A 24320-nucleotide genomic window follows, 5' to 3' on the forward strand; every position below is an offset into this window, starting at 1 on the left:
CAAACCCGGTGAATTGTTCCTGGAAGTCCTGTAGCTTTTCTAATATTGGGGACGTGCAGACACAGCCCCACGTGACTCAGGGCTTGGTTCCTGTGCTGTTTGTGTCGGCGTGTTATCAATGGCATGACCGCAAGGGGCTGTCACATTGCCTATTTTTGGAGTCCCCGAGCAGAGCATCAGCTAGCGCTTTGCTCGGGACTCCAGCCCTTTTCCCGACATTTGGTCTGTGACTTTCAAGGGTTTCCTATAGTTGGAGTTCCCGAGCAGAGCATCAGCTGATGCTCTGCCCGGGGGACTCCGGCACTGCTGCCGACGTCACTGTCTTCAGGGGTTTCCTATCACTGAAGTTCCCAAAAAGCTCTGCTCGGGAACTCCAGCTATAGGAAACCCCTGGAGTCACTGACCAAATATCAGGAGCAGTGCTGGAGTTCCGAGCAAAGCGCTAGCGGATGCTCTGCTCGGGGACTCCAGCAATAGGCAATACTAGAGCCCCTTGCGGTCATGCCATTGATAACACATCAGCACGGGAAGCAAGCCCTCAGTCACACGGGGACCGTGTCGGTGCATCATCAATATTAGAAAAGCTACAGGACTTCTGGGAACAATTCCCCGGGTTTGAACAGAACGATTTAGTACCGAATTTTTAATCAAAGTACATTAGTAAGTGACTTCTTTTTACATAAAAATATTTATGAAATGCAATTTTTGGTCCCCCGGATAATCCCTTTAATTTTGGACCTCCATCAATTATCCGGAGCAGAAAGCGGCTACAAAGAGTGACTCTCTCTGGAGGACCCAGCAGTGGCGTGCATTACACGGACAGCCTATTGACTTCCATTAAAACAATGTAGTTTCATTTACCCTGTGGTAAACACAGGGGATTTCAACCCTTGCTGCTGGGATCCCCCCACAGCTTACAGCAAATCAGCAGCGGGATAACCTGTAACTGGCTTTTTTAGGAGACCCTTTTAAAAAAAGGGATTGTAAAAGGTCAAACTGAATCAACCTGTAACTCAATCATTATACAAAGTTTCTCACTAACCTTATGAGTTTGGCAATGAACTTTATAAAGGTCCGTCCCCAAAGTCATCTTCTGAATCTGCGCTCTCAGGGTGATGGGCGTCCCTTCCACCTCTATTATGCAGTTGAATTCTAGAGCTTCTCCCTGCAGAGTTAAAGAATGGAAATTATTGCTCTATCAATAATCACATCAGACATCAAGTAACCTGATATATTGCAATTAGATGTCACACGGGAGATCTGTTTTCACATCTTGGATATAATGGAAGCTGCATACACGGTTAAAGGCCAAATCCACCTTTGTAGCATTTTTTTTTTTCATTGCTCCAATGCTTCTAAAATGAAAATGTAAGATATCATTTTTGTGTCCACAGCTCCTAAGCAGATCTATTCATCTCCATGGTAACAGACAAACCAACCATGTGTAATCCGAGCCTGCAGTCATCCTCACTTGCATTTGTTTTTTATTTCTTGCCAGCCTGTAATAGGTCTGTACTGTCTGTTTACATGAGTCCGGGCTATTTTGACCCTTCAGGACCCGGCACCGTTTAGCCCTTGTTAGTTAAACGGCTATAAAGTTTTTATTTTTTGGGCTAGCGACGTGATTTTTGCGATGTTTTATTTATAGACATTGCAAGTTTCTTTTCTCATAATTTTAATACACATCCTTTTTGCGATTTTAGGCTTAAAGTTTGAAAATATAAAAAAAAATATAAGCTTTTTTACTTCTTCACTATGTTTTTCTGGTAATAACATACCCTAAAATAGACCTTTATTTGTGATAGACATAGTCTATCGTAAATTTGAATATATTACATGTCTATTTTAGGGGAATTGGCTCAGGGCTCAGGGCTAGCGTTACGACAATTTTTGGGGTGGGTATTTTATGTGTATTTATTATTAATTTTTTTTTGCACTTAGTTTTTTTTCATTATTATGGTCTGTCCCTCAGAGGTCAGAAAAGACCTTTGGGGGACTTTATTATTTTTTTCTTCTTTTACACCATCTTTTCCACTGTAACTGGGGCAGAACAGCAACCACAGTTACTGGGGAAATCAGCCCTCTTATAGTGGCTATTTTCACTAATAGGGCTGTGCTGGGTCTGGTAAGACCCAGCAGCAGTCTGCCACTAACGGCACCTGGCGATCATGTGACCAGTCACATGATCACTGGGACAAATAGAGGCAGCGCCGCTGCCACTGCCTCTATTCATACACACAGCGCTCACTGGAGTGCGAAAGCTGCTTCTGTCTTCTTCTCACTGACTGCCGGAGACCCGACATTCAGCTGCCCGATCGCTCGGGCAGCAAGCTAAAACCTGCACCGTAAATAGTCTACGGCGCGGGTTTTCAGGACCCCGACCGCAAATACACAGCCAGCGGTCGTGAAGCGGTTAATATACTATAGCTATAACAACACGCAAGACAATGTGACAAAATACATATGAACGGGGCCGCAGTACGATGAACAGCCGATATACAAGTGTGGTGCGGTTTCTAAAAAAAATAATAATATATATCTTTAATCTAATACATCCCTTTAATTTATAATTATTTGGCTGTATATACAATATGTTGAATGTACCTATGAAAGTTAGTTGTATGAAAGTGAATTTGCATATTATTCTAACGGCAGTATACAAAAAAAAAAAAAAACAACAACACACCGTTCGTTTTCTTAAAGTGTAACTGAACTTTTAAAAAAAGTGCCGCTTCGTTTCTGATCTGCTTTCAACGGAGCGGTATATGGGTTCAATGGAAAGTCTATGAGTTTATATACTGCTCGCTTGGCTTTCCAAGCGCTTCTGCCGCTTCGTTTTAGCGATCGGTCGGGGTCTCAGTGCTTGCCCCCTCACTGTTACTAGGACATGTCAAACGTTATTTAAAAGTTTAGTTACCCTTTAAATATGTAGTATAAACTTTACTCACGTTGAGGAGCTGAAGGTTGTATGCGATCAGATCCAGTTCTCCTTCCAAGCCTACATGAATCAAATGAGATCCTTCAACCTTTTCCACTCTTGGGCAAGATCCCGGACCCCACAGCAACATTTGCTTGTCCTGCAAGTACAGTATAAACCATATAGCGTATTGCAATTTGTACTTCAGGTGAATAAATTGTCAGATATGAAATACATTCTAAGTGAGCAAATCTATCAAACCAACATAGCATCTGTGGACATGAAGCCCCAAGAACATGGTAGATCATCCTTTCGATCTCACAGCATCAGCAGTGATTCCGTAGGACTGGACCGCCATATTTTGGGGTCATCATGGCCACAACACTGTAGATTCAGGACTATGTTCATAGTTCACATGCAGTCCTTACGTTCTGGCTGTAGATGATAGTCTCCTCGTGGCTGCACTGTGGAGTGTGAGAGCACAGATGATCGGACAGGCACCAGTAACATCTCCAGGGACTGCTCACACATGCGCTACACCTGTAGAGACAAAAACCCTACCATTAACGTCTGTAAAGACTGGCAATCATTCATTAATAACCGCTATAATTTACAGGGCAACTCCATTCAAAAAAGGGATTTTAGAGGAGACACCTTTCAAAAAGACGTAGCTAATGAAACACTAAACGTAGAAAAGATATGCAAAAAACAGCAATTCGTAGGTCATTCTCTACATTGATCCGATCCTGCCTCATATTGCAAGTGTGAGAACCATATAAAGAATTCCCCGGAGATGATCCACGTTTCCTTCTTACAAACATCAGTTTAGACCTGTCTCCGGTTGTAAGGCAACTGGCTACAGCAGGAGCCCTCCCCCAATGCTATTCCTGCCACAGGAAACGCCCCATCTTATATTTGCAAAATAAAGCATTGCCACCTTCTCTTAACACTGTCCCGTCAGTAAATGAAGAGAGGATGCACAGCACTTTGTTCAGGAAATGCCCGAATCCCCCCCCTCCATCCATTCACCTGTTCAGACCAGTCAAACTGTATATAAGGAAGCTTATGGAAAACCCAGAAAAAGGTCTACGAATGCAGTGATGGTTTAGGATTTCCTTTATATTGAAGATCCGTGAGCCCAGCCAGCATGAAATAAATTCAGGGTTCATGTAATAATCACCAACTACAGATGAGACTAACTCACGGATTAGTAACGGCCAGGTCCATAACAGCTGCACAGTCATAGAAGACAAAGTCGGTCACTGCGACGGTGACATCCTGGAATACCAACGCTAAACGGACGGTCACGTGATCTTAAAAAAATAAAAAAAAAGAAAGAAAAACACATTGATATTTTGTGTTCACATATAGATAGAATCCTCTTCTTTTTCATTACTATTTGCCAAGAATATATTGGTAGGTGTGTATGTTACATATCGCTGTAGTTGTAAATGGCATGTGTATAGTGTCTCATACAGTCTATATAAAGTAAAAATACTCCTCTTGCTGGATCCTGTAAAAGCCAGCAGAGGGAGCACTTCTGCACAGGAAAGGGCAGGTGCTGAGCGTGTCATTCCAGGGAGGAAGGAGCGCAGATCTCTGTATTGTAAGGCCGGGTTACTACGGGTCAGATACGCTGCGTAAAACTACGTAGCGTATCCGACCTAGAAACCGCAGTACATTCCGTCCGAAAAACCGCACCACATTGGTGCGGTTACCCCAGCCGTTGTCATGGGGATGGAAGAAGCAGGGAGTTCTGGATAAGTCATTTTTTTTTTCTGAGTTGCGATTTTTACTGGCTATTTGTTGCGGGTTTTGCACCCCCATTTAATTCATTGAGGGAAAACCCGTAACAGAAAAAGCAAGAAAAACGCAGCATAGACTTACATGCTGAAGATTTATATTCCGCACCACAGGTAAATTTTTTAATGTTTTCGCTGCGTTTTTTTCCGTAACATGGGCATGAGATTCCGTTATGTGGGAACCCGGCCTAAAACCATGTTCACACGGTATATGTTCAGGCTAAAAAATAGAAGGCTTATTTCAAGATAAAACAGTGTCTGAAATCCAGGCATTTTTGGAGCGGATTTTCAGAGCGGTTTTGATTTCTGCAAAAATTTTTGAAGCGTTTTTGAAATTTATTTTAAGGTGTATTTTTGGAGTTTTTTCAGATGTGTCAATGGCAAATGAGAAAAATCTGCTTGTAAGACGTTTCAAGTAGCGACTTGTCACTTCTTTATGAAATGTATTTGTACAAGGCAATTTTTTTAATTAGCAGTGGAAAAGAAACCTTCTATGAACTACACAATGTATTTCCTATTGGAATGAATGGGAAGCTGTTTGCAGGCGTATTTCAAAGCGTAATACAATTCTTTTGCGCTAAAAAATGCGCCTGAAAATATGCCACGTGAACATGCCCTAAGGGTAGCGAATTTGTTGAGTATTTTCCGCTGCGTTTTTTGCCGCATTTCCACAACAAAATCTGCATTTGCTTTGTGCAGACTGTGCTGCAGAGTTTGCTGCGGCTTTCGCCCCTCCTTCATCACAAAGGGTGAAATCCGCAGTGAACATCTGGAACAGAATGAGTAGAAGCTGAAGATTTGAAAAACCGGAGCATGCGCTAATTTCCGTGCAGAACATATACAGCAGCATGTGGATGAGATTTTTTTGCGCCACTGACGATTTTCCATCCGGAAAGCCGGACGGAAAATCTGGAACAAATCTGCTGTGTGCACAGGGGCCTAAAAACCCAAGTCAGATTGGGGAGGAGAGTGAGCCACTTGTACTGAACAACATAGCAGAGAAAAACCTCCTTAAAAATGTTTACGTCAATGGGTGCCCATGACCAACTTAAAAAAGGGTAACAGAAACCCATAGGGACTGAAGGCTCCCACCCTGTAGGCAGAGCTGGTAGCCCCACGTTCGAGGCATTAGTAGAGGTCCCATCTTCTGAAATCACATGAATGGTTTTCTGACTGAATGAAATAAGAAAACCGGAGATCCCCTTTAAGGTCTACACTGGAATAAACATAATTCCCATAATTAAAAAAATCAGACAACATAGCGCAACTTATTTTCACATCAGTTCCACTTTATTGAGTTAAAATCCCGCAGATGATCTTATGTAACTAGTGATTCTGGTGTAACTTCATCCCTAATAGAGCACCTATGGATAGCGGACTGTCTGACCTCCCCTTATTCCTTGTAAATGAATCACATGCAGCATCAGATGGTGATCCCTATATATCACCATACGATATGTAAAGCTGATCATACACACGCTCATTTGGCGGAAACCTATATCTCCTGACTCCACTATAAACATGGGGGGGGGGGGGGAGATAAGCTGCAGCCAGACCCCTCTCGCATGGAATTATCTCCCGCAGAAACAAAGGATTGAAATACAACATGCCCGATTCCTCTTCCCCCGACATTTTCCAAGGACATTCAAGGGCCCCGATACTTTTACTAAACCAGAGGCTGAGGACAGTGACACGGGGACGCACGGGATCCCACCACGATCATCTAGATTTCCAAAAAGGTATAGTCATAACGGTTTAGGAAATGTAACAAATTATTTCATACATTTAAAAATAAATGATTGTTTTAACAGGTTATACCTAGAAAGTTGTTTTTTTTTTTAAATTAAATACATCACATTTTTGACAGTAGTGATTTAATTTTTGAAAGTAGAATAAAAAAGTGATACTCAGACCCCACAAACCCAAAGTCTATTAAGATAAAGACGTTTTAGATAGAATTCCTTATTCGGAGAACAGACTTGACATTTGTACAGAAAAAAAGGAAACATTTCAGTGCACACGAGACACACATGACTTATGAAGAATTACAAGTGCAAACTTCATATGACCGGCACAAGATTCCCGAGGAGACAGCCTGACCTCCAACCAGCTACACCACATAGCCGGACCTTACACTCATTGTCTTCTCATGTACCAGTGTATAATATACCTCCAGAACCGGACCTTACACTCATTGTCTTCTCATGTACCAGTGTATAATATACCTCCATAACCGGACCTTACACTCATTGTCTTCTCATGTTCCAGTGTATAATATACCTCCAGAACCGGACCTTACACTCATTGTCTTCTCATGTACCAGTGTATAATATACCTCCATAACCGGACCTTACACTCCTTGTCTTCTCATGTTCCAGAGTATAATATACCTCCATAACCGGACCTTACACTCATTGTCTTCTCATGTACCAGTGTATAATATACCTCCATAACCGGACCTTACACTCATTGTCTTCTCATGTACCAGTGTATAATATACCTCCATAACTGGACCTTACACTCATTGTCTTCTCATGTACCAGTGTATAATATACCTCCATAACCGGACCTTACACTCATTGTCTTCTCATGTACCAGAGTATAATATACCTCCATAACCGGACCTTACACTCATTGTCTTCTCATGTACCAGTGTATAATATACCTCCATAACCGGACCTCACACTCATTGTCTTCTCATGTACCAGTGTATAATATACCTCCATAACTGGACCTTATACTCATTGTCTTCTCATGTACCAGTGTATAATATACCTCCATAACCGGACCTTATACTCATTGTCTTCTCATGTACCAGTGTATAATATACCTCCATAACCGGACCTTATACTCATTGTCTTCTCATGTTCCAGTGTATAATATACCTCCATAACCGGACCTTACACTCATTGTCTTCTCATGTTCCAGTGTATAATATACCTCCATAACTGGACCTTACACTCATTGTCTTCTCATGTTCCAGTGTATAATATACCTCCATAACCGGACCTCATACTCATTGTCTTCTCATGTACCAGTGTATAATATACCTCCATAACCGGACCTTACACTCATTGTCTTCTCATGTTCCAGTGTATAATATACCTCCATAACCGGACCTTACACTCATTGTCTTCTCATGTTCCAGTGTATAATATACCTCCATAACCGGACCTTACACTCATTGTCTTCTCATGTACCAGTGTATAATATACCTCCAGAACCGGACCTTACACTCCTTGTCTTCCCATGTTCCAGTGTATAATATACCTCCAGAACCGGACCTTACACTCATTGTCTTCTCATGTACCAGAGTATAATATACCTCCATAACCGGACCTTACACTCATTGTCTTCTCATGTTCCAGTGTATAATATACCTCCAAAACCGGACCTCACACTCATTGTCTTCTCATGTTCCAGTGTATAATATACCTCCATAACCGGACCTCACACTCATTGTCTTCTCATGTACCAGTGTATAATATACCTCCATAACCGGACCTCACACTCATTGTCTTCTCATGTTCCAGTGTATAATATACCTCCATAACCGGACCTCACACTCATTGTCTTCTCATGTACCAGTGTATAATATACCTCCATAACCGGACCTCACACTCATTGTCTTCTCATGTACCAGTGTATAATATACCTCCAGAACCGGACCTTACACTCATTGTCTTCTCATGTACCAGTGTATAATATACCTCCAAAACCGGACCTCACACTCATTGTCTTCTCATGTTCCAGTGTATAATATACCTCCATAACCGGACCTCACACTCATTGTCTTCTCATGTTCCAGTGTATAATATACCTCCATAACCGGACCTCACACTCATTGTCTTCTCATGTACCAGTGTATAATATACCTCCATAAACGGACCTCACACTCATTGTCTTCTCATGTACCAGTGTATAATATACCTCCAGAACCGGACCTTACACTCATTGTCTTCTCATGTACCAGTGTATAATATACCTCCATAACCGGACCTCACACTCATTGTCTTCTCATGTACCAGTGTATAATATACCTCCAGAACCGGACCTTACTCTCATTGTCTTCTCATGTACCAGTGTATAATATACCTCCATAACCCCACCGATCTGCGATCTCAGGAACCTTATGAACGCTCTTGACAAAATGGATTATCACCGCCACAGACAAAACACGCCAATAACCATCTTCTGCAGGCTACGGGGTGACTACAATAGTCTCCCCAGGAGCATGGGGAGGACCGTGACATCTATTGCTAGGTAGTGGTCCAAGTTTATGGGGGTGCTGCCTAGAAATTGCGGCACATGGGGCCTTAATATACCAATACTATTCCCGCTGACTTCTCTGTCTCGTGCACGCTCAGCCAAGCGTGCATGTATTTTCGACGGGAAGAGGGGAATAAGACACTGTCAGACTCCTCTGGCAGTGACTTGTCTCTTGTAGGGACATAGCAGATCCCATAGCAGATGTATATGAATTATAGTCAGCCGGACCTATTGAATGTGTATGGGTACCCTTGATCTAACCCTGTGCAAACTTCTCATGGACAAAAAATGCCTAATGGGGGTAGCTGACCTTTGTCGGGCTGGTTCGGAGGCAGTTCTTCCGGTGGAGGAGAGGTGCAACTGACCGTGTCCCCATAGACGTGTGCAGGACTGGACCAATCATTAAACAGACACTTCCAGGTGTTTTGTTCTGCACCAGATGGAAAGTTCAGCACATTCATGTGGACCTGAGGGAACAAAAAATGAAGAGTATGTTTCAGGCGTTGGCCCCATAGTCCACGGTGCTTCTTTGCATAACATATAGCGGACTTATAGTTAAGTAAAGTATTTATAAAGTTACTCCGGTTTTCTTGCAGACTTTTGACTGTGAAACGTTGATGCGCATTATTTGGACTAGTGGTCCTTTACATTGTGGCCTGGCCCTCTGTACTATGTAACACGCACCTCTGTCTGCTCATATCTGCTCTGGTTCGCAGGTATGAGATCTTGGATGGTCACGCATGGAGTCTGGTCATCAAAGCTCCATAGCCAGTGGTTAGCCTCATTGCTTTCCGCACACTGTCGCTTCTCTGTGCACCTGCAAAAAGTCAAATTAAATCATCAATAAAAACTAGAATGATCTGGAGAACAAAGTAGATTTGAGGATGCCCGTGGCAGAAATGTTCAGTATTAAAATACCCTCTTACCCCATGTTGGTAGGCTCGGCCAGTCCACAAAACAGGCTAGTAAAACGAATACGGTAATAAAAAGTAAAAAATGTTAAAGGGGTACTCCAGGTAAATATGGCTCTAAATAGGTTGCCTTATCCCCCTCTGCCATAAAGAAAAAGCAGAGAGCCGCTAGCAAGCAGCCACGCTCGCTCTGGCGAACCCAGTCTGTCCGTGCATTACATGGATGGCCACTTATAACACTACAAAGCTGCTGCAGGTGAAATATATAACCCATTTTCGCGTCCCCCAGGGATCTCAGCAGGAAGACCCGCCTTGACCATACAAAATGGGTTTGTGTGAGAATGTAAGCCGGTGGGGCCGACCGCCACTAGTCCAACTACTACTGATCAGCTATTACCGCGGATTGGAGCAGCCTCTGGCTGGGGCAGCTTCTCTGAGAGAATGGCTCTCCGTTCAGGAACAGAGGGGCCGGTTGGGACCTGCCCCTGGCGTCTATATGCCATCAGTGAGTATATGGGGTTGACTTCATAATAAAAAACTTGGTATTACAAAAGCTTAAACTTTCTAAAGATAGTCACGTTGAAAATGAGTCAAGTGCCGGTCTTGGGGACTGGGCCTGCAGGAAGGATATTAGAAAATGTGTCCTCATGTTTAATCTTTACCCACATATTTACTCACTATCCTAAGGACTGATGACACCGCTCAGACCTGTGAGTAAGAACGGGACATAAATCAGGCCGTTCCTCCATAAATCTGCATTTGCTCTGTGCTTGTTGCCTTTGCTCACAGTAAAAAGCCACGAATAGCACATTCCGCCCCCATAATAAATGTGCTGCACTGAAGATCATTCTTATGGGAACGAGTCAATGTAATGATCACATATAAAACCACATTTCATTATGTGCAAAAAAAATAAAATGCCACAGCATCACCGGACAATAAACTATTTACTGGACGATGATACAAACATCATAAAACCCAAAGAAAATCCAGACAGAAGCGTTGACCCCCATGGGACAGAATCTAGCATGGTCGTCACAGTGGTTCAGTCAACTACCGGTTACGTTAAATGCGCTCTATATAGTTTTATATAAATATGGCATAAATAATGGAGCGCGTGAAGTGAACTAATTGGTGAATATGCAGAAGGGAAACTCCCATCATAGTTATTCACTACTGCAGTTTTTAAGGGCAGTGGGGGAGGAGGTTTCTGTCGAGTTCAGTTACTCACCAAGTGCGGATTTTGTGAACTGGAACGGCTACTATGTGGGGGGCCGATTGTTAACCTACGTAGATGCACAACAAATCCATAGGGACCTAAGCACATTCTCTTTTAATATGGATTAAATTCGTTTTCAGGGACTGAACACAAAGTATTTTAGCAATTTAGAACAATCTTCATTTTCTGGGACAGGAAGTAACTGTCTGGCACATAACATTGTAAACCATATTAGCTCTCATTGGGGTTGCTTTCCCTGTCACCAGGTCACCCAGAAGATGCTCTCCCTCCATATTTCTAAGGTTTTATCCCATTATATTACTATGCAAGTGGAGTTCAATAGAGACATAAGTGATGGAGGAAGTAGCTAACTTCTTCTACCAATAAAGTGTATGAAATGCCTGTGGCACATCATTACATCTGGGAGCCTGGGACATAACTGCATGAAAAAAAAAGATAACACATCAGCACAACCGCTATACATGTGCCCTATTAGGGCATATGGAAGTCAGGACTCCCTTCTAATGGCTCATGCACATGACAGCGTGCGCCGGGCAGGTCCCGTCAGTGATCCGTGGAAACATAGGACATGTCCGATCTTTCCACTGATTGGGGAATCTGTTCAGTTTTCACGTACCCGACTCACCCACTAAAGTGAATGGGTCCATGAAAATTATCGGGTGCCACTAAGATGCCGTGAAAAACGGCCCAAGTGGCACTCGGTCGTGTGCAACTGCACTAAGAGCCAGAATGGAGAAGTTCTGAAAACAATGGCCCTCCATCTCCCAGACACGGCCTGTCAATGTATTAAAAAAAACTGGTTGAGACGGCATACACTACCTCTAATGTCAATTATATATTGGTGAATGAAGGACACCAATGCTTTATGCAACTAACTTACTCTGTTCAGACTAAAACCCTAGAATTCCTCAATTTCTATTAACGAAATTGGGTGTTTTTATGTCTGTCTTGTCCGGTCAATGAACCGAACATGTGTGAATGTCACCTCGCAAGCCCGTCATCTGTCACTAATCTGTTTTATATAGGCTGTAATTATTGCGTGAATTATTTACCTTCCCTGCAGGACACACCAGCCACAGAAGGGGTCCCCAGCTCCGAGACACACATCACATGAAGCAAAGCTGGAACACTCAGCAACTGGAAGTCTGCTGACCTGGAAAGTAAAGGAAAGTAGGTATGAGGGGAAGGAAGAAGTCTCCACTGCAGAACAATAGACATGGACATTTCATCGTTTTCTTTTTGTAACTGGGAACATACAAAATGAACTTATTTGAGTGTTTTATTGTAATCCAGGGTGTACGCACCAATAAGAGCCAGACCGCAAGACTGTTTTGGGACCCATGGAGAGGGGTCACTCAATACAGTCACAATAGAAAACAGGGAGTCGGATCTTACTCAAAGGTTATGGCACCCTTCATATTTATAACGGATGGGCAGGTGGGTCATGAGGTGCCAGTCCCAGAAGTCCAGTGATTAGGAGTTATGGTGTCAAGAACCAGCAGACAGGAACCTTCTTTAAATATGTGACCTCCTTTCTCGTCTGCTCAATTCTGATAAAAGAGGATGAGAGAGCGCACAGGTGATCCACAACACCAAGACTATCTCAATGTACTTTGGGGCTGCAGGAATTTACAAGTCGGTGAAAAATGGCACAAATTGCGACAAATTTATATTAAAAAAATAGTGCGTATGGAATCATATTTGATGCATGTAGCTAATCATGTTAGATACATCCAGCCGCCTCACATAAACACCAATTATTTAGCTACACCTCTTTTTCTCCCGACTGTCTGGCGCAGTCTATGTACGCCAGATTTTTTGCCCAGTTTGCAATTTTGCTTAGTAAATCCCCTCTAATGTGTTCATTGCTGGATTTTATTTACCTCGAATTTCAGCATCTACCATACAGACAGCACCTAGAACCAGACAATGCCTTGTTGTGTGAGGGCTGTTATAACCTGTTTAAATTTACATGTGTGAACCTGCGATCAAATATTCAACGTCGCGACCCGTCTGGAGGAAATGCTGTGGGGCCGGTAACTTCTCCATTAATTATGTACATGGCCGCGAGTGTGAGATATGGTAAAGGCCGGAACACCGGCAGTCAGGCCTACAAGCATTACACTTCTAATTGTGTTTAATAGCATATACCGAGCTAGAAAAACAGCTAGGCCTAATCCTCTGAAGATATAGATGTAGCAGAGTTGATTTTGTCATTTGGCACAACACGCACCGTTTTCCTTCACGTGAATCTAAAATGATGTTGCCATGTGACATGTAAAAATGATTGTCGCAACTGGACAACCACTGACTATATGCCCCATTCGTATATATGGATGTCAAAGAGGAGGAGGACACCCCCTTGGGACTACTCTCTATGGCCGTAACAGAGAGCTGCTGGAAAAGAGAGACTCCGTCTCTGAATATTACTTGGGTGTAGGGAGAGGTTTAATGCCATCATCCCTAGTGGTCCAAAGTAGTTAAGGGTTAATGCCAGTCTCTCTGGTGGTGTAAGTACTAAAAGGCTCAACCCTAACAATCTTGGTGGTCTGGAGAATTGAAGAGGTTCATGCCAAAATCCCCAGGGGCCTGGTGTAGCTATAGTGATAGCAGTTTTATCAGTTGCACTGCGCCCTGGTGCCTCAGGGGGGCCCCTGCCACATGTACATGGTATATCACAGGCCCTTGAGTGAGTCAAGCAGTGAAGGGATGAATATTTACATCCCTGGTGGCCTGAGTCAGTGAAAGGGTGCAGGCACATGTGGCGTATTTACCTCCCATTTCAGCATTGTAAAAATACACAGCGTAAAAATGTATCCTACAGGAAAAATATTACACGTAAAAAATTGAGAAATCGATCTGTATAGTAAAATACTTTCCCATAGGATTACACATTTACACAGCGGAAATACGAGGCAAATACGCCACATGTGACTGCTCTTTAAGAAGGAGCGGATACATTTTATCCCGGCACCAGCCAATTACCTGTCAGACTGGTCAATTACCGGCAGGTCGACAACGCAGATGGTCACCCACTCAATTCTCAATATTCTGTGACTCTTGCTCTGATCCATCATACGACCATTCACAATGCAACTTCCATTTTTCCAGAGCAGCTTAGCAAATGTAAGCGGAGCTCTGATTGGTTGCTCGGTTGTTACATACGCTAGTGGGCTGCATAGGAAAGATGGCATATATAGCAACTGCTCTCTATTGCGCCCTGAACCGTGCCTACTTGTTTCCTAAATCTGCTTCTTTATGAAAAACAAAACACAGAAAGCCCACACGTAGGACACACAATTTTACACGTCTTGTATGCAACGTGGTGATGTTGAGGATTTTCGGCTGTTTCGCCATCTCCTTGTGTGACTGTAACCCAAGAATTACTGCTTGTGTAATGGATTATTTGCATAATATTTCTATCGTTGTTTGTATTTAATGAGTGCGATTTTTCGGCTTCACACTAGAACCAGGAGTGGTCACTTCTTTATTTAATTTACAAAGAGAGCATCTCCAGCCACACTCCACAATGTGCAGTTATTATCTTACAGAGTTGCTTCCAGAATTATGTTGGGTCAGTTATGCCATCAGTAACAGTGAGACTCCCGGTACCCCCACTGATCAGCTGACCAAGTCCCCTTCTTTGTTTACCATGCACAGCGCCATACATTAGGTAGTGGCTATGCCTGGTATTGCAGCTCAATCCCATTCACTTGAGCAGGACTGAGCTTTCAGTACCAGGAGCACCGCAGCCGCTTCACGCAGCGGATTGGTGCGGTTGCCGGGAGATGGACTGATGGCCTATCTCAAGGCCTATCCATTAGTGGATATCTGATTACAGGAATTTTTATTCCATTTTCTTACCCACTGATAATTCATAGCTCACCTTGATATCCAGCATCAATCCGGTCTAAGGCAAAACCTACAGGCCACATGGTCAGCCATTTACTATAATGGGCCAACCATACGGACTCCGTGTAGGCAAAGTGGCACGGTGCTATTCACACAACAAAGACCTTTAGTGCGGTCACTGAAAATTAAATAAAATGTATATGGGGACGTCACACACCCTTGGGCGTTTGTTCTTGAGAAAAGGGTTATGTTGGAATTTCCAAAGTGGTTTCTCCCTAAGATAAGTGGCACTGTAGGAGTTTGTTGACATTGGAAGAGGTGGCGTGTACTAGACACTTCGGCAATGTTCACATCATGCTGTATGAATATGTTCATTGTATGAGCCGGGAAAAAGTGGCCGTTTTTTTTTTCTTTAAACGGTATAGAAAAGCGTATCCTACTTCACTGTCCTATACAGTGGGACATCGCAAAAACGTATACTGCGCGGTAAACTTTATGTTTTTAACATTGAGGCCAATGGCTTACCATGGCCTGCAATATCTCCTACATATAGCTCCCCAGTATGATGTAAACAGAGCCCAACATGTACGGGGAACTTTTTTTTTATCTATAGCAAACGTAAAGGGTAAATAAACCAAGTCAACACATTTACAGTCTATTTATATAATGTGTAATTAATTTAATTTATATTCATAAAAATCTATAAAATGTTAATATATTGCCTTCCTTATCTTGCAAGTTACAGCCTGTATTATAGCCCGGAGCTTTATTCACATTCTGCTGGTTGTCAATGGAAACAGTCATCGAGATTGTTGTCACACACCCATAACAGATTAGCTGAGCTTCTACGAGGCAGTAAGAGAGTGAATGCCCTTTTATGTGCTACCGACATGATGGAAATTTATGGGGACGAACGATCGTATGAACGATTGCTCGTCCCCATACATAACCAATCATTGCTCCTTGTGATAGGACCAAACCAATGGTGATCAACAAGCTGTCTCGTTGATCCGGGCCCATATTGGGCCTTCTAATAGGGCCGGATGTTTATTCTACATTAGATTACTGCACAGTGCCTAACGTGTAGATGCCCCTTCCCAGCACTGTGCAGACACAATATGCCGGAAGATTTCAGCTCCGAAGACTGCAGAATTGCGAATGCAGCTCTGGACTATTATAATGCAAGATCAGTCCAAGATAGTGTGCACCCCATGATATCCTGTGTGCAGATCGGATGTCCACTTCATTCAATGCTAAAAGCTACAAGTCTGCAACCACAGGGTGGAGATTACTTGGCACGGAGGAGTTATAGGCTTCTTGTATAATGGCTACTAATCATGTAATGTTGCTTCTCCAGTTGTGTTATTAAGAAACTGGTAGCCTTACCATACAGAATTAGAGACTTGATACTGGTCAGCTGTTCGGTTTAAAAATTCAAGGACGAAATATGAACAACAAACAGTGTTCCTTGTAGAGAGGATGAGGGACCGCTGGAACATTTAGTTATCAACACAATGAAACTCTATTGACTCTCACAGCCTTGTCTCTGTAAATCGCATCAATGTATCCTGAACATTGCCAGGTCAGCGGTAAAAAAAACAAAACCGGGCACAGACAAGACGACGACCAAGCAACTATTAAAGGGGTTTTCAGAGTTAAAATTTTTATGTGTTAGTGCATTTAACGTGGGAATGTGCTTACATTTGTAATGTACTTACAGTTTCAAAATTGGCCCGTTTCCCGATGCTGCCGTGGGGCACATGACTGGTGACGTCACTCTCTGCCCGCTGTGTTTATCAGCCGTATACCTGTTATGCGGACAAAATTATAAAAATTTTTTTTCCTGGTATACGACACTAGTGACGTGCCGTGTATGGGCTGTTCTGTTATATGCAGGTCCCTGCTGTTCTCTCGTATGTCCGCTTGTCAAACACAGCGGGCAGAGTGTGACGTCACAAGTCATGTGCCCCATGGCAGCATTGGGAAACGGGGCCAATTCTGAAACTAAGTACATTACAAATGTAAGCATATTCCCAAGCTAAAAGCACTAACACATAAAAGTTTTAACCCGGAAAACACCTTTAAGGCTGGATTGGCCCAAAGATCCAACCGCAAATTCTTGAGAAACAGACCCTCATCCTCCTCAGTCATTCATGCGCCATGCTTTTGCAGATAACATTTTCTAAAACATCCTGACTCACGGCAAATCCAGAAAAAATAAAATAAAAATCAGAACATGGTACTGCCGGGAACTTTTGTAAGGTTTAACTATTGTATCATGAAAAGTTATGCAACTTTGTAACATGCTTTGTTATTCAACTCCAGAATCAGAAAACGTGTCTGGATCCAAATGATATAGCTGCAGGGTTTGTTACAATGTATCAGATCACTATCACCTGCGTCAGTTGGACATTATTAGGGCAGGTTTTGAGCCTCAGAATGTAAACAAATGTTTCCATCTTCAAAATGGGGACGAATTATAATCACCCCTAAAAAAAAATATTTATTAATTTTTTATTTTAATTTTAGGAGGAATTGTTTTATTTAAAGGGGTTGTCTAGTTTAGAAAACTGATTATCAAATAACTTATTAGGGCATTCTGATTTATTGGAGGAGAGTCCCTCATTTAGGACCTCTATCAATGAGCCAGAGAGAGAAGCTACAGGGAGCGTCTCTGTATCTGGAGGATCCAATAGGCACCATGTAATGCTGTTTATTCCCTGGGGTGGCGCTGCTTCCAGTATACTCTGCAGATTACAGCTAATCGATGAGGATCCCTGTGATCAGGTTATTTTTGGGTAACCCTACTAACAAACATGGATTCTCAGAAGTGGGCATTCCCTTTAAGGAATTAAAAAAATCTTTAACCTCAGGTACTCCGATACCTTTTTAGGTTGTCTCCATGGGATATACTAGGCTGCTAGGCCCCATGCACACGACCGTATTTTCATCCATCCATAAATACTGTCCGTAAACACGGATCCATAGTCATCCATAACTCATTCGTATATACAGAAGGGTGTCCGGAAATACGGTCCGGATTGCATCCGTATATATGGATCTGTAAAAAAACAGGGGGGGGGGGGGGGCTGCAAATGAAGTCACCAACATGCTGCATAGCAACTCTTCCATAAATACGGAAGGACGGTTTACGGATGCACATCCGTAGCCGTCCGTATTAACGGAAGCGCCCGTAGGCTTCTATGGGAGGGTCCGTGACGTAATTACGGACAAGAATAGGACAGGTTCTATAATTTTTTCAGCGTGGACACCCATCAGTAAAAATACTGAAAAGTGTCCGTGGAAAATAGAATGAATGGGTCTGTAATTACGGGCCATAATTACGGATGAAATATACAGTCGTGTGCACGGGGACTGAGAGGATGCAGTGATAGTGGGAATACACATCAGCATTATATATTTCCTGTAAAGTTGAATTGCCCTATTGTTTACATCACGCTGCAGGCAATTAACCAGACATCAAACACAGCGGGGTGGAGCCCTCTTACCTTTGACTCAGTCATAACATACAGGAGCCTCCCTGAGGTGTCCAAAACTAGGTCAGGGCTTACAGGAGATCCCGGCGCAACCATCAGCGAGTTGTAGACTTGTCCAGTACCGGAAGAAACAAATACCTGAGGATAAAACGAGCACAACGGTTTTATATGGCAGTCTCGGAACGGCTTGAACTAGTTAGGCAGTAAATTTAGTGCCAAGAACAAGATCTTCACACAAAACGATATTGGACCCAGGTAGCTGGTGTGCAAAAATTATATACAAAACGCCAAATTTGCCAGTGGCAAAAAGATTAGCTCTGGTTTCCCAGGTAACTCACAAATGCTTATATGATCTAACTTTTATTAATACTAAATAATAAGCACACACATTTATTTCTTAAAAAGCCCGATGTGGAATGATTGTCCAAATGGTCATATTAGTAGTGTCAATTGACGGAGCATTAGGACTCACTTCAAAAACTATGCCCCAGATGAGAAATACAGAGACCGCTTGCATTAGGACACCAAGTATCAGACCACATTGAAAATTAAAAATTTAGAGGCCCCCCCCCCATGTTTCACCACAGCAATGGTGTCTTCAGGGGTATTGGGGCTAATGGCGGCGAGCACATACAGCTTCCTTATTTAAAAACTTCCCCCGAACGTCACAGTCTAGACGGAGACCAATCAAAGTGCCTCTAAATAAGAACAGAAGTGTTTTCTGTTCTTATTTAATACCCTTTTGGATAAAGTGACTTCCACTGAATGAGAATTACTGATTTATATACATATTAATAATAGTCACCTTATGTATAGATCCTCCAGCGTCTCCAAGAAAAACAACCGTGCGCGAGTCTTCCACTAAGGCGGCTACAGCAGTGAAACTTGAGTCATTAGTGAGAAGAGGTGAAGCGGTGACAGGGACGCGACTAGCAATAGGGCTAGGTGTGTGATCTCCTCCACATGGAAAGTTTTCTGGGGATTCCTGAAAAGAAACATCATTGTCTTAGATAGCAAGAAGAAAAAATCCTGAGGAAAAATGATAAATTCAACATAATCTAGTGAACAAGGGAGCTTTCAATGTTCAAACTTCTGACATGTCATAGTGACGTCAGAAGTTTTAATTGGTGGGGTCCGAGCACGGAGACTTCCACCAATCGCTAAAACGAAGCGGCAGGAGTGCTCATGCGAGCGCTGAGCGGCTTCATTTCTGTTCGGCTTTTTCCGGAAAGCCGATGTATCGGAGTACGGGCTCGTAGACTTTCTATTGAGCCCGTACACCTCTACATTGATTTCCGGAAAAAGCCGAACAGAAACGAAGCGGCTGAGGGCTCTCACTAGCAATTCTGCCGCTTCGTTTTAGCGATTGGTGGGAGTCTCCGTGCTCGGACCCCCACCAATCAAAACTTCTGACGTCACTACGGCATGCCCGAAGTTTCTTGACCGTTTAGTTACCCTTTAAGATGGTACTGCACCACTTTCCAGCCCTACAAGAGGGACATTTTGGAGACAACCTAAACTTCCAGCACTGTATTGAAATGCATACCTTAGGGAGTGACGCACACTTGGAGTTCACGCCATACTCAATCCCAGCCTCTTGTCCACTTTCCCCCTTGCCAGACTTTGTGTAACACAAGACTCGTGCCTTTTTAATTCGTTCCTCGATGTCTTTCATCTTAAAGGAACAAAGCGCGGTCCGACTGCTCGGAGACGGTATGGGACCTTGGCTGGCCGAAAACACCACAAAAAGCTCTCTGTTCTCAGTTTCCAAATGGGCTGCTTGTGCCAGGTTGTATCCTTCGCATACAAGAGGCACTTCCACATAAGAGTAGAGGTGAATGTCCTTGGTGCAGACACTGCCAAGATACGTTTTGTAGTCCATTTGTGATTTCGATCCACGGCGATAAAACAGGAAGTAAACATGTCCTTCATTGGAGAAGACTCCTACAAATGTGTTGTTGTAATCCGAAAAGTCACCCACCACAAGTTTACCCAAACCTTCATTGGAGAACACAGATGGTTTCTCCAATTGCCGTATAGTAATCGGTGGGATTCCACTAGATAGTCTAGCAGTCAAGCCCCGTCCCACGAAAAGGTGATCATCACCTTGTGGTGTCCTCTCAACTATCCCTACAGTGGTGACTTTGGGATCGTTGGCTGCCACAAATTGATTGTCACCAGGGTCCTCTGTGCGGTAAATGATATTAGATATATTAACCAAGCTCCTTTTCTCGCAAATTCCTTGAAACACATGTCCACAGGTCAATAACTCTTCACCATGAGTGTTGACAGTCAATAGTTTGTTGGAGTTGTGGGTGTAAGTGGCCTGAGGACAGTCTTTAAGTACCTTGAACGGAAGGCATTCCGGACTGTCCAACACTGGACCAGTTGAATCCTCTGCCATAAGCTGGAGGTCAGACGACAACTGGAAGATCCAGTTAATGGCCCCAATGTAGATGAAGCCCGAGCCAGGGTCATAAGCCATATGGTTGAATGAAACATTGGGTCGAAGGAAGGTGGAAAAAGAGGAAACAGACACAGATAGGCAGAGACAGACAAGCAGGGATGGGGTCAGATCCAACATAACGATCACCTTAAAAAGGAAAAAAAAAAAATTTTATTATTGGAATGGTTTGTTCAATTATTAAAAACTATTAAAACATCAAAGAATCCACTGATCTTTTAGTCATGGAAACCGAGGGGAATGGGCATCAGTCACATCAGCAAGAATAAAAAAAAAAACAACGGGATAACCTGCCAAACATTACTGCCAAAGATATTTAGTATTTGTGGGAACGGATAATGAATTTACCACTGACGAAGCAGAAGAGTCCACAAAACAAGTATCAATATGTCAGACATATTTTATGGTTTTACGAAAAGAACTCAAAATTTCTGCATACAACAAATCCATACGATACACCGTAGAATGTTGTCGACAGATCCAAGGAGTCAGTTTTTTCCCCCTCAAAAGCTGACTCTCTGATTGGCCAGTTTAGTCTCTTCTGTTGCTTGTGGGATCATTCATACAAACTATCCCATGGACAATGGATCGCCCGATCATTGTCTTATGTGTATGGTCGGCTTCAAAGGTATCCGGCAGTGATTCATCTCCCCTTGCTCCACAGTTGGCCCTCCACTAGTCTTCATAGAGAGTTGACCCCACAGGTTTCTGTAAATCATATTCATACCCTCCACAATAAACAATGTTGGGGTTTGTTCGTTCCTGGCATTTGTGAGGTTCTACCAGCCGTAGGTGTCAAATCGTTTTGAAGTTTTATAGAGGTCACCAGACCTTTCATAGACGATGTAGTCAACACGGCTACTGGGCATTGTCCTGCCCTGCTGACATGTCGAAGGTCAATGGTGTGGATCGTAGGTGAATTGATAATTTGGCAGAGGATGAATCCATGCGATCACAATGACTCTTACTTGCTGTGCCCTTTCTAGTTGTGCCCTTATTTCAGTACTGAACTTAACCTCAGATACCACATAGAAATCATCTAATCTAATCCGAGCCAGTGTGGGACATGAGGAAGTTAATCTTTCTGTTAAATCCAGAAGGTTTTTAGGTCAGCAAGTCATACAAGAACCAAAATGTGTTGAGTCATCTAGAACAACCCGTGTACGGTGTAAATAGAACGCATAAAAAAAAAAAAAAGCATAATAAAGCAAAGGCACAGTAATACATCTGCTTCACATGAGCTTATATTCTATTCATGTTATATCCTTCAACGTAAGTCAATGGAACGATGTAAATAGATTTCCTGAATACGAAGCCCACGCTCTTTCCATAAAGTAGAATACAAAATGATAAATCTCCTAATCCCAGACAAAACCTTGGCCCAGTTCACAGTTTTTTTACGCTGATTTTGATGCGGAAACTGCATCGGAATCAGCGCCAAAACCGCCTCGCCTGGAGGCGTTTCTCCACTTGCAGTATAAAAAATAAATAAATAATAATTAAAAAAAACAAACAGCGGTTGCGCCTCTGACCTCCCATTGAAATCAATAAGAGTCAGAAAGCTTTTTTTACGGCATTTTTTTGCCTGCGGCACTCAATGGCCGCGGGCAAAAAACGCAGCAAGAAATTGCAGGCAGGTCAAAATCTGCCTCAAAATTCCTGAAGGAATTTTGAGGCAGATTTTTTCTGCCTGCAAAAACTGTGTGAACAGGGCCTAAAGGGTTATGCCCATTTTAGAAATTGATCTGTCGGGTCGGACCACTGCTTTTTCTTTTCCACCGATCCGGACAATAAAGGGGCTTCAGCGCTGATTTAGGGGTGCGTACCCTTCCAAGTTTTCCCTGCATAGCGGCACTACCGGCAACCCAGCTGTGTAGACGACCCCAAGTGAATGCAGTTGTGGACAAAGTGAGTGACCAGTGCACCGGTGTGCAAGCAAAAACAGTGTTGCTTTAGCGCTGCAGCCCCTTTATTATGATCGGCAGGGGTCCCAGAGGATCTAGTGATGGCATAACCTAGCAATATGCCATTGATTTATAAAATGGGAATAACCTTTTAAAAAGAAGCGGCCACTATGACAGACCTCAGCATCAATGTGATGCCCTAATATAGATCGGTCCCAGGCACATTGTATGACCTCCGTGTGCTGCGTACCATGCTCAGTCGGGAGCCGCATATACCTCTGTACAGAAGGCACCGGATGCATGCATATTCAGTATGGTATCATTGGACCACATTTATGGGTCAATTACTGGATCACATAATCCCGCTAAACAGCTCCCCATATATCAGCTTCCTGAACCCCTAGGAGCGGTAGATATGTGGTCATCACAGTCATGCCTGTACGTTCAGATTATGAGTGGAGTAAGACTGAAAATAACAGGTTAATATATAAGAGCATGTTATGTGTAATAGAATAGATGCTGAGTTTTGCATCCAGGTGCAGGCCAGAAAAACAATCCCCAGTACAGATTATACAGGCACAGACTGGTCCACACGTAGATCATGTTTTCAGATAAATGTTCTGCGGGCTGTAACCCTGGGTTCTATCTATGGGAAGTTTAACCCCTTCGCGCTCAGGTCAGTAATAGTACGTCCTGCTAAGTAGAACGTTCGCGCTCAGGTCAGTACTATTACTGACCTGAGTAAACACGGCGCCATTTAATCCCGGCGCGTGCTTGAGCTGTGATACCTGCTGTTTCTGACAGCAGGCTATCACAGCTTAGTGTGCAGGGACCGATCGCGGTGGTCCCCGCCGATTAACCCCTTAGAAGCCGCGTTCAATAGCGATCGCGGCTTCTTAGGGGTTAAGCTGCCATCGCCGGCCTGCTACACGATAGCGGGCCGTGATGGCTACTATGGCAACCAGAATCCTAACAATGGACTCTGGCTACGCCATCGACGGAAGCCTAGTGGGTCCCGACAAAATCAGGACCCACTATGCTTGCTGTCAGCGAACAGCTGACAGCTCTATTACACTGCACTACGTATGTAGTGCAGTGTATTAGAATAGCGATCAGAGCCTCCTGCCCTCATGTCCCCTAGTGGGACAAAGTAAAAAAAGTGTAAAAAAGTAAAAAAAAGTTGTGTAAAAATAAGAAAATAAAAGATTTAAAAGTAATAAAAGTAAAAATCCCCCTTTTTCCCTTATCAGTTCTTTATTATTAATAAAAATATATAAATAAACAAATAAACTATACATAATTGGTATCGCCGCGTCCGTAACGGCCTGAACTACAAAACTATGTCGTTATTTATCCCGCGCGGTGAACGCCGTAAGAGAAAATAATAATAAACCGTACCACAATCACAATTGTTTGGTCACTTCATCTCCCAAAAAATGGAATAAAAAGAGATCAAAAAGTCGC

At 43.1% G+C, this 24320-nt stretch overlaps 1 protein-coding gene across 2 annotated transcripts in view; it reads right to left on the minus strand.

Moving 5' to 3' along the window:
- PLXNB3 (plexin B3) overlaps positions 1-24320 on the minus strand; it is a 73248-nt gene that overhangs the window by 20864 nt on the left and 28064 nt on the right. For both annotated transcript variants that reach the window (XM_075835339.1, XM_075835340.1), the window contains exons 2-11: positions 20035-21081; positions 19294-19473; positions 18501-18626; positions 12192-12292; positions 9673-9805; positions 9299-9455; positions 4122-4230; positions 3346-3457; positions 2949-3077; positions 1043-1165 (exon numbers count right to left, since the gene is read on the minus strand). In XM_075835339.1, the coding sequence (XP_075691454.1) occupies positions 1043-1165; positions 2949-3077; positions 3346-3457; positions 4122-4230; positions 9299-9455; positions 9673-9805; positions 12192-12292; positions 18501-18626; positions 19294-19473; positions 20035-21072 (2208 nt within the window). In that variant the 5' untranslated portion in view covers positions 21073-21081. The remainder of the gene's footprint in view (positions 1-1042; positions 1166-2948; positions 3078-3345; positions 3458-4121; positions 4231-9298; positions 9456-9672; positions 9806-12191; positions 12293-18500; positions 18627-19293; positions 19474-20034; positions 21082-24320) is intronic.

Source organism: Rhinoderma darwinii, chromosome 8 (genome assembly GCF_050947455.1).
Source record: "Rhinoderma darwinii isolate aRhiDar2 chromosome 8, aRhiDar2.hap1, whole genome shotgun sequence".
NCBI lineage: Eukaryota > Metazoa > Chordata > Amphibia > Anura > Rhinodermatidae > Rhinoderma > Rhinoderma darwinii.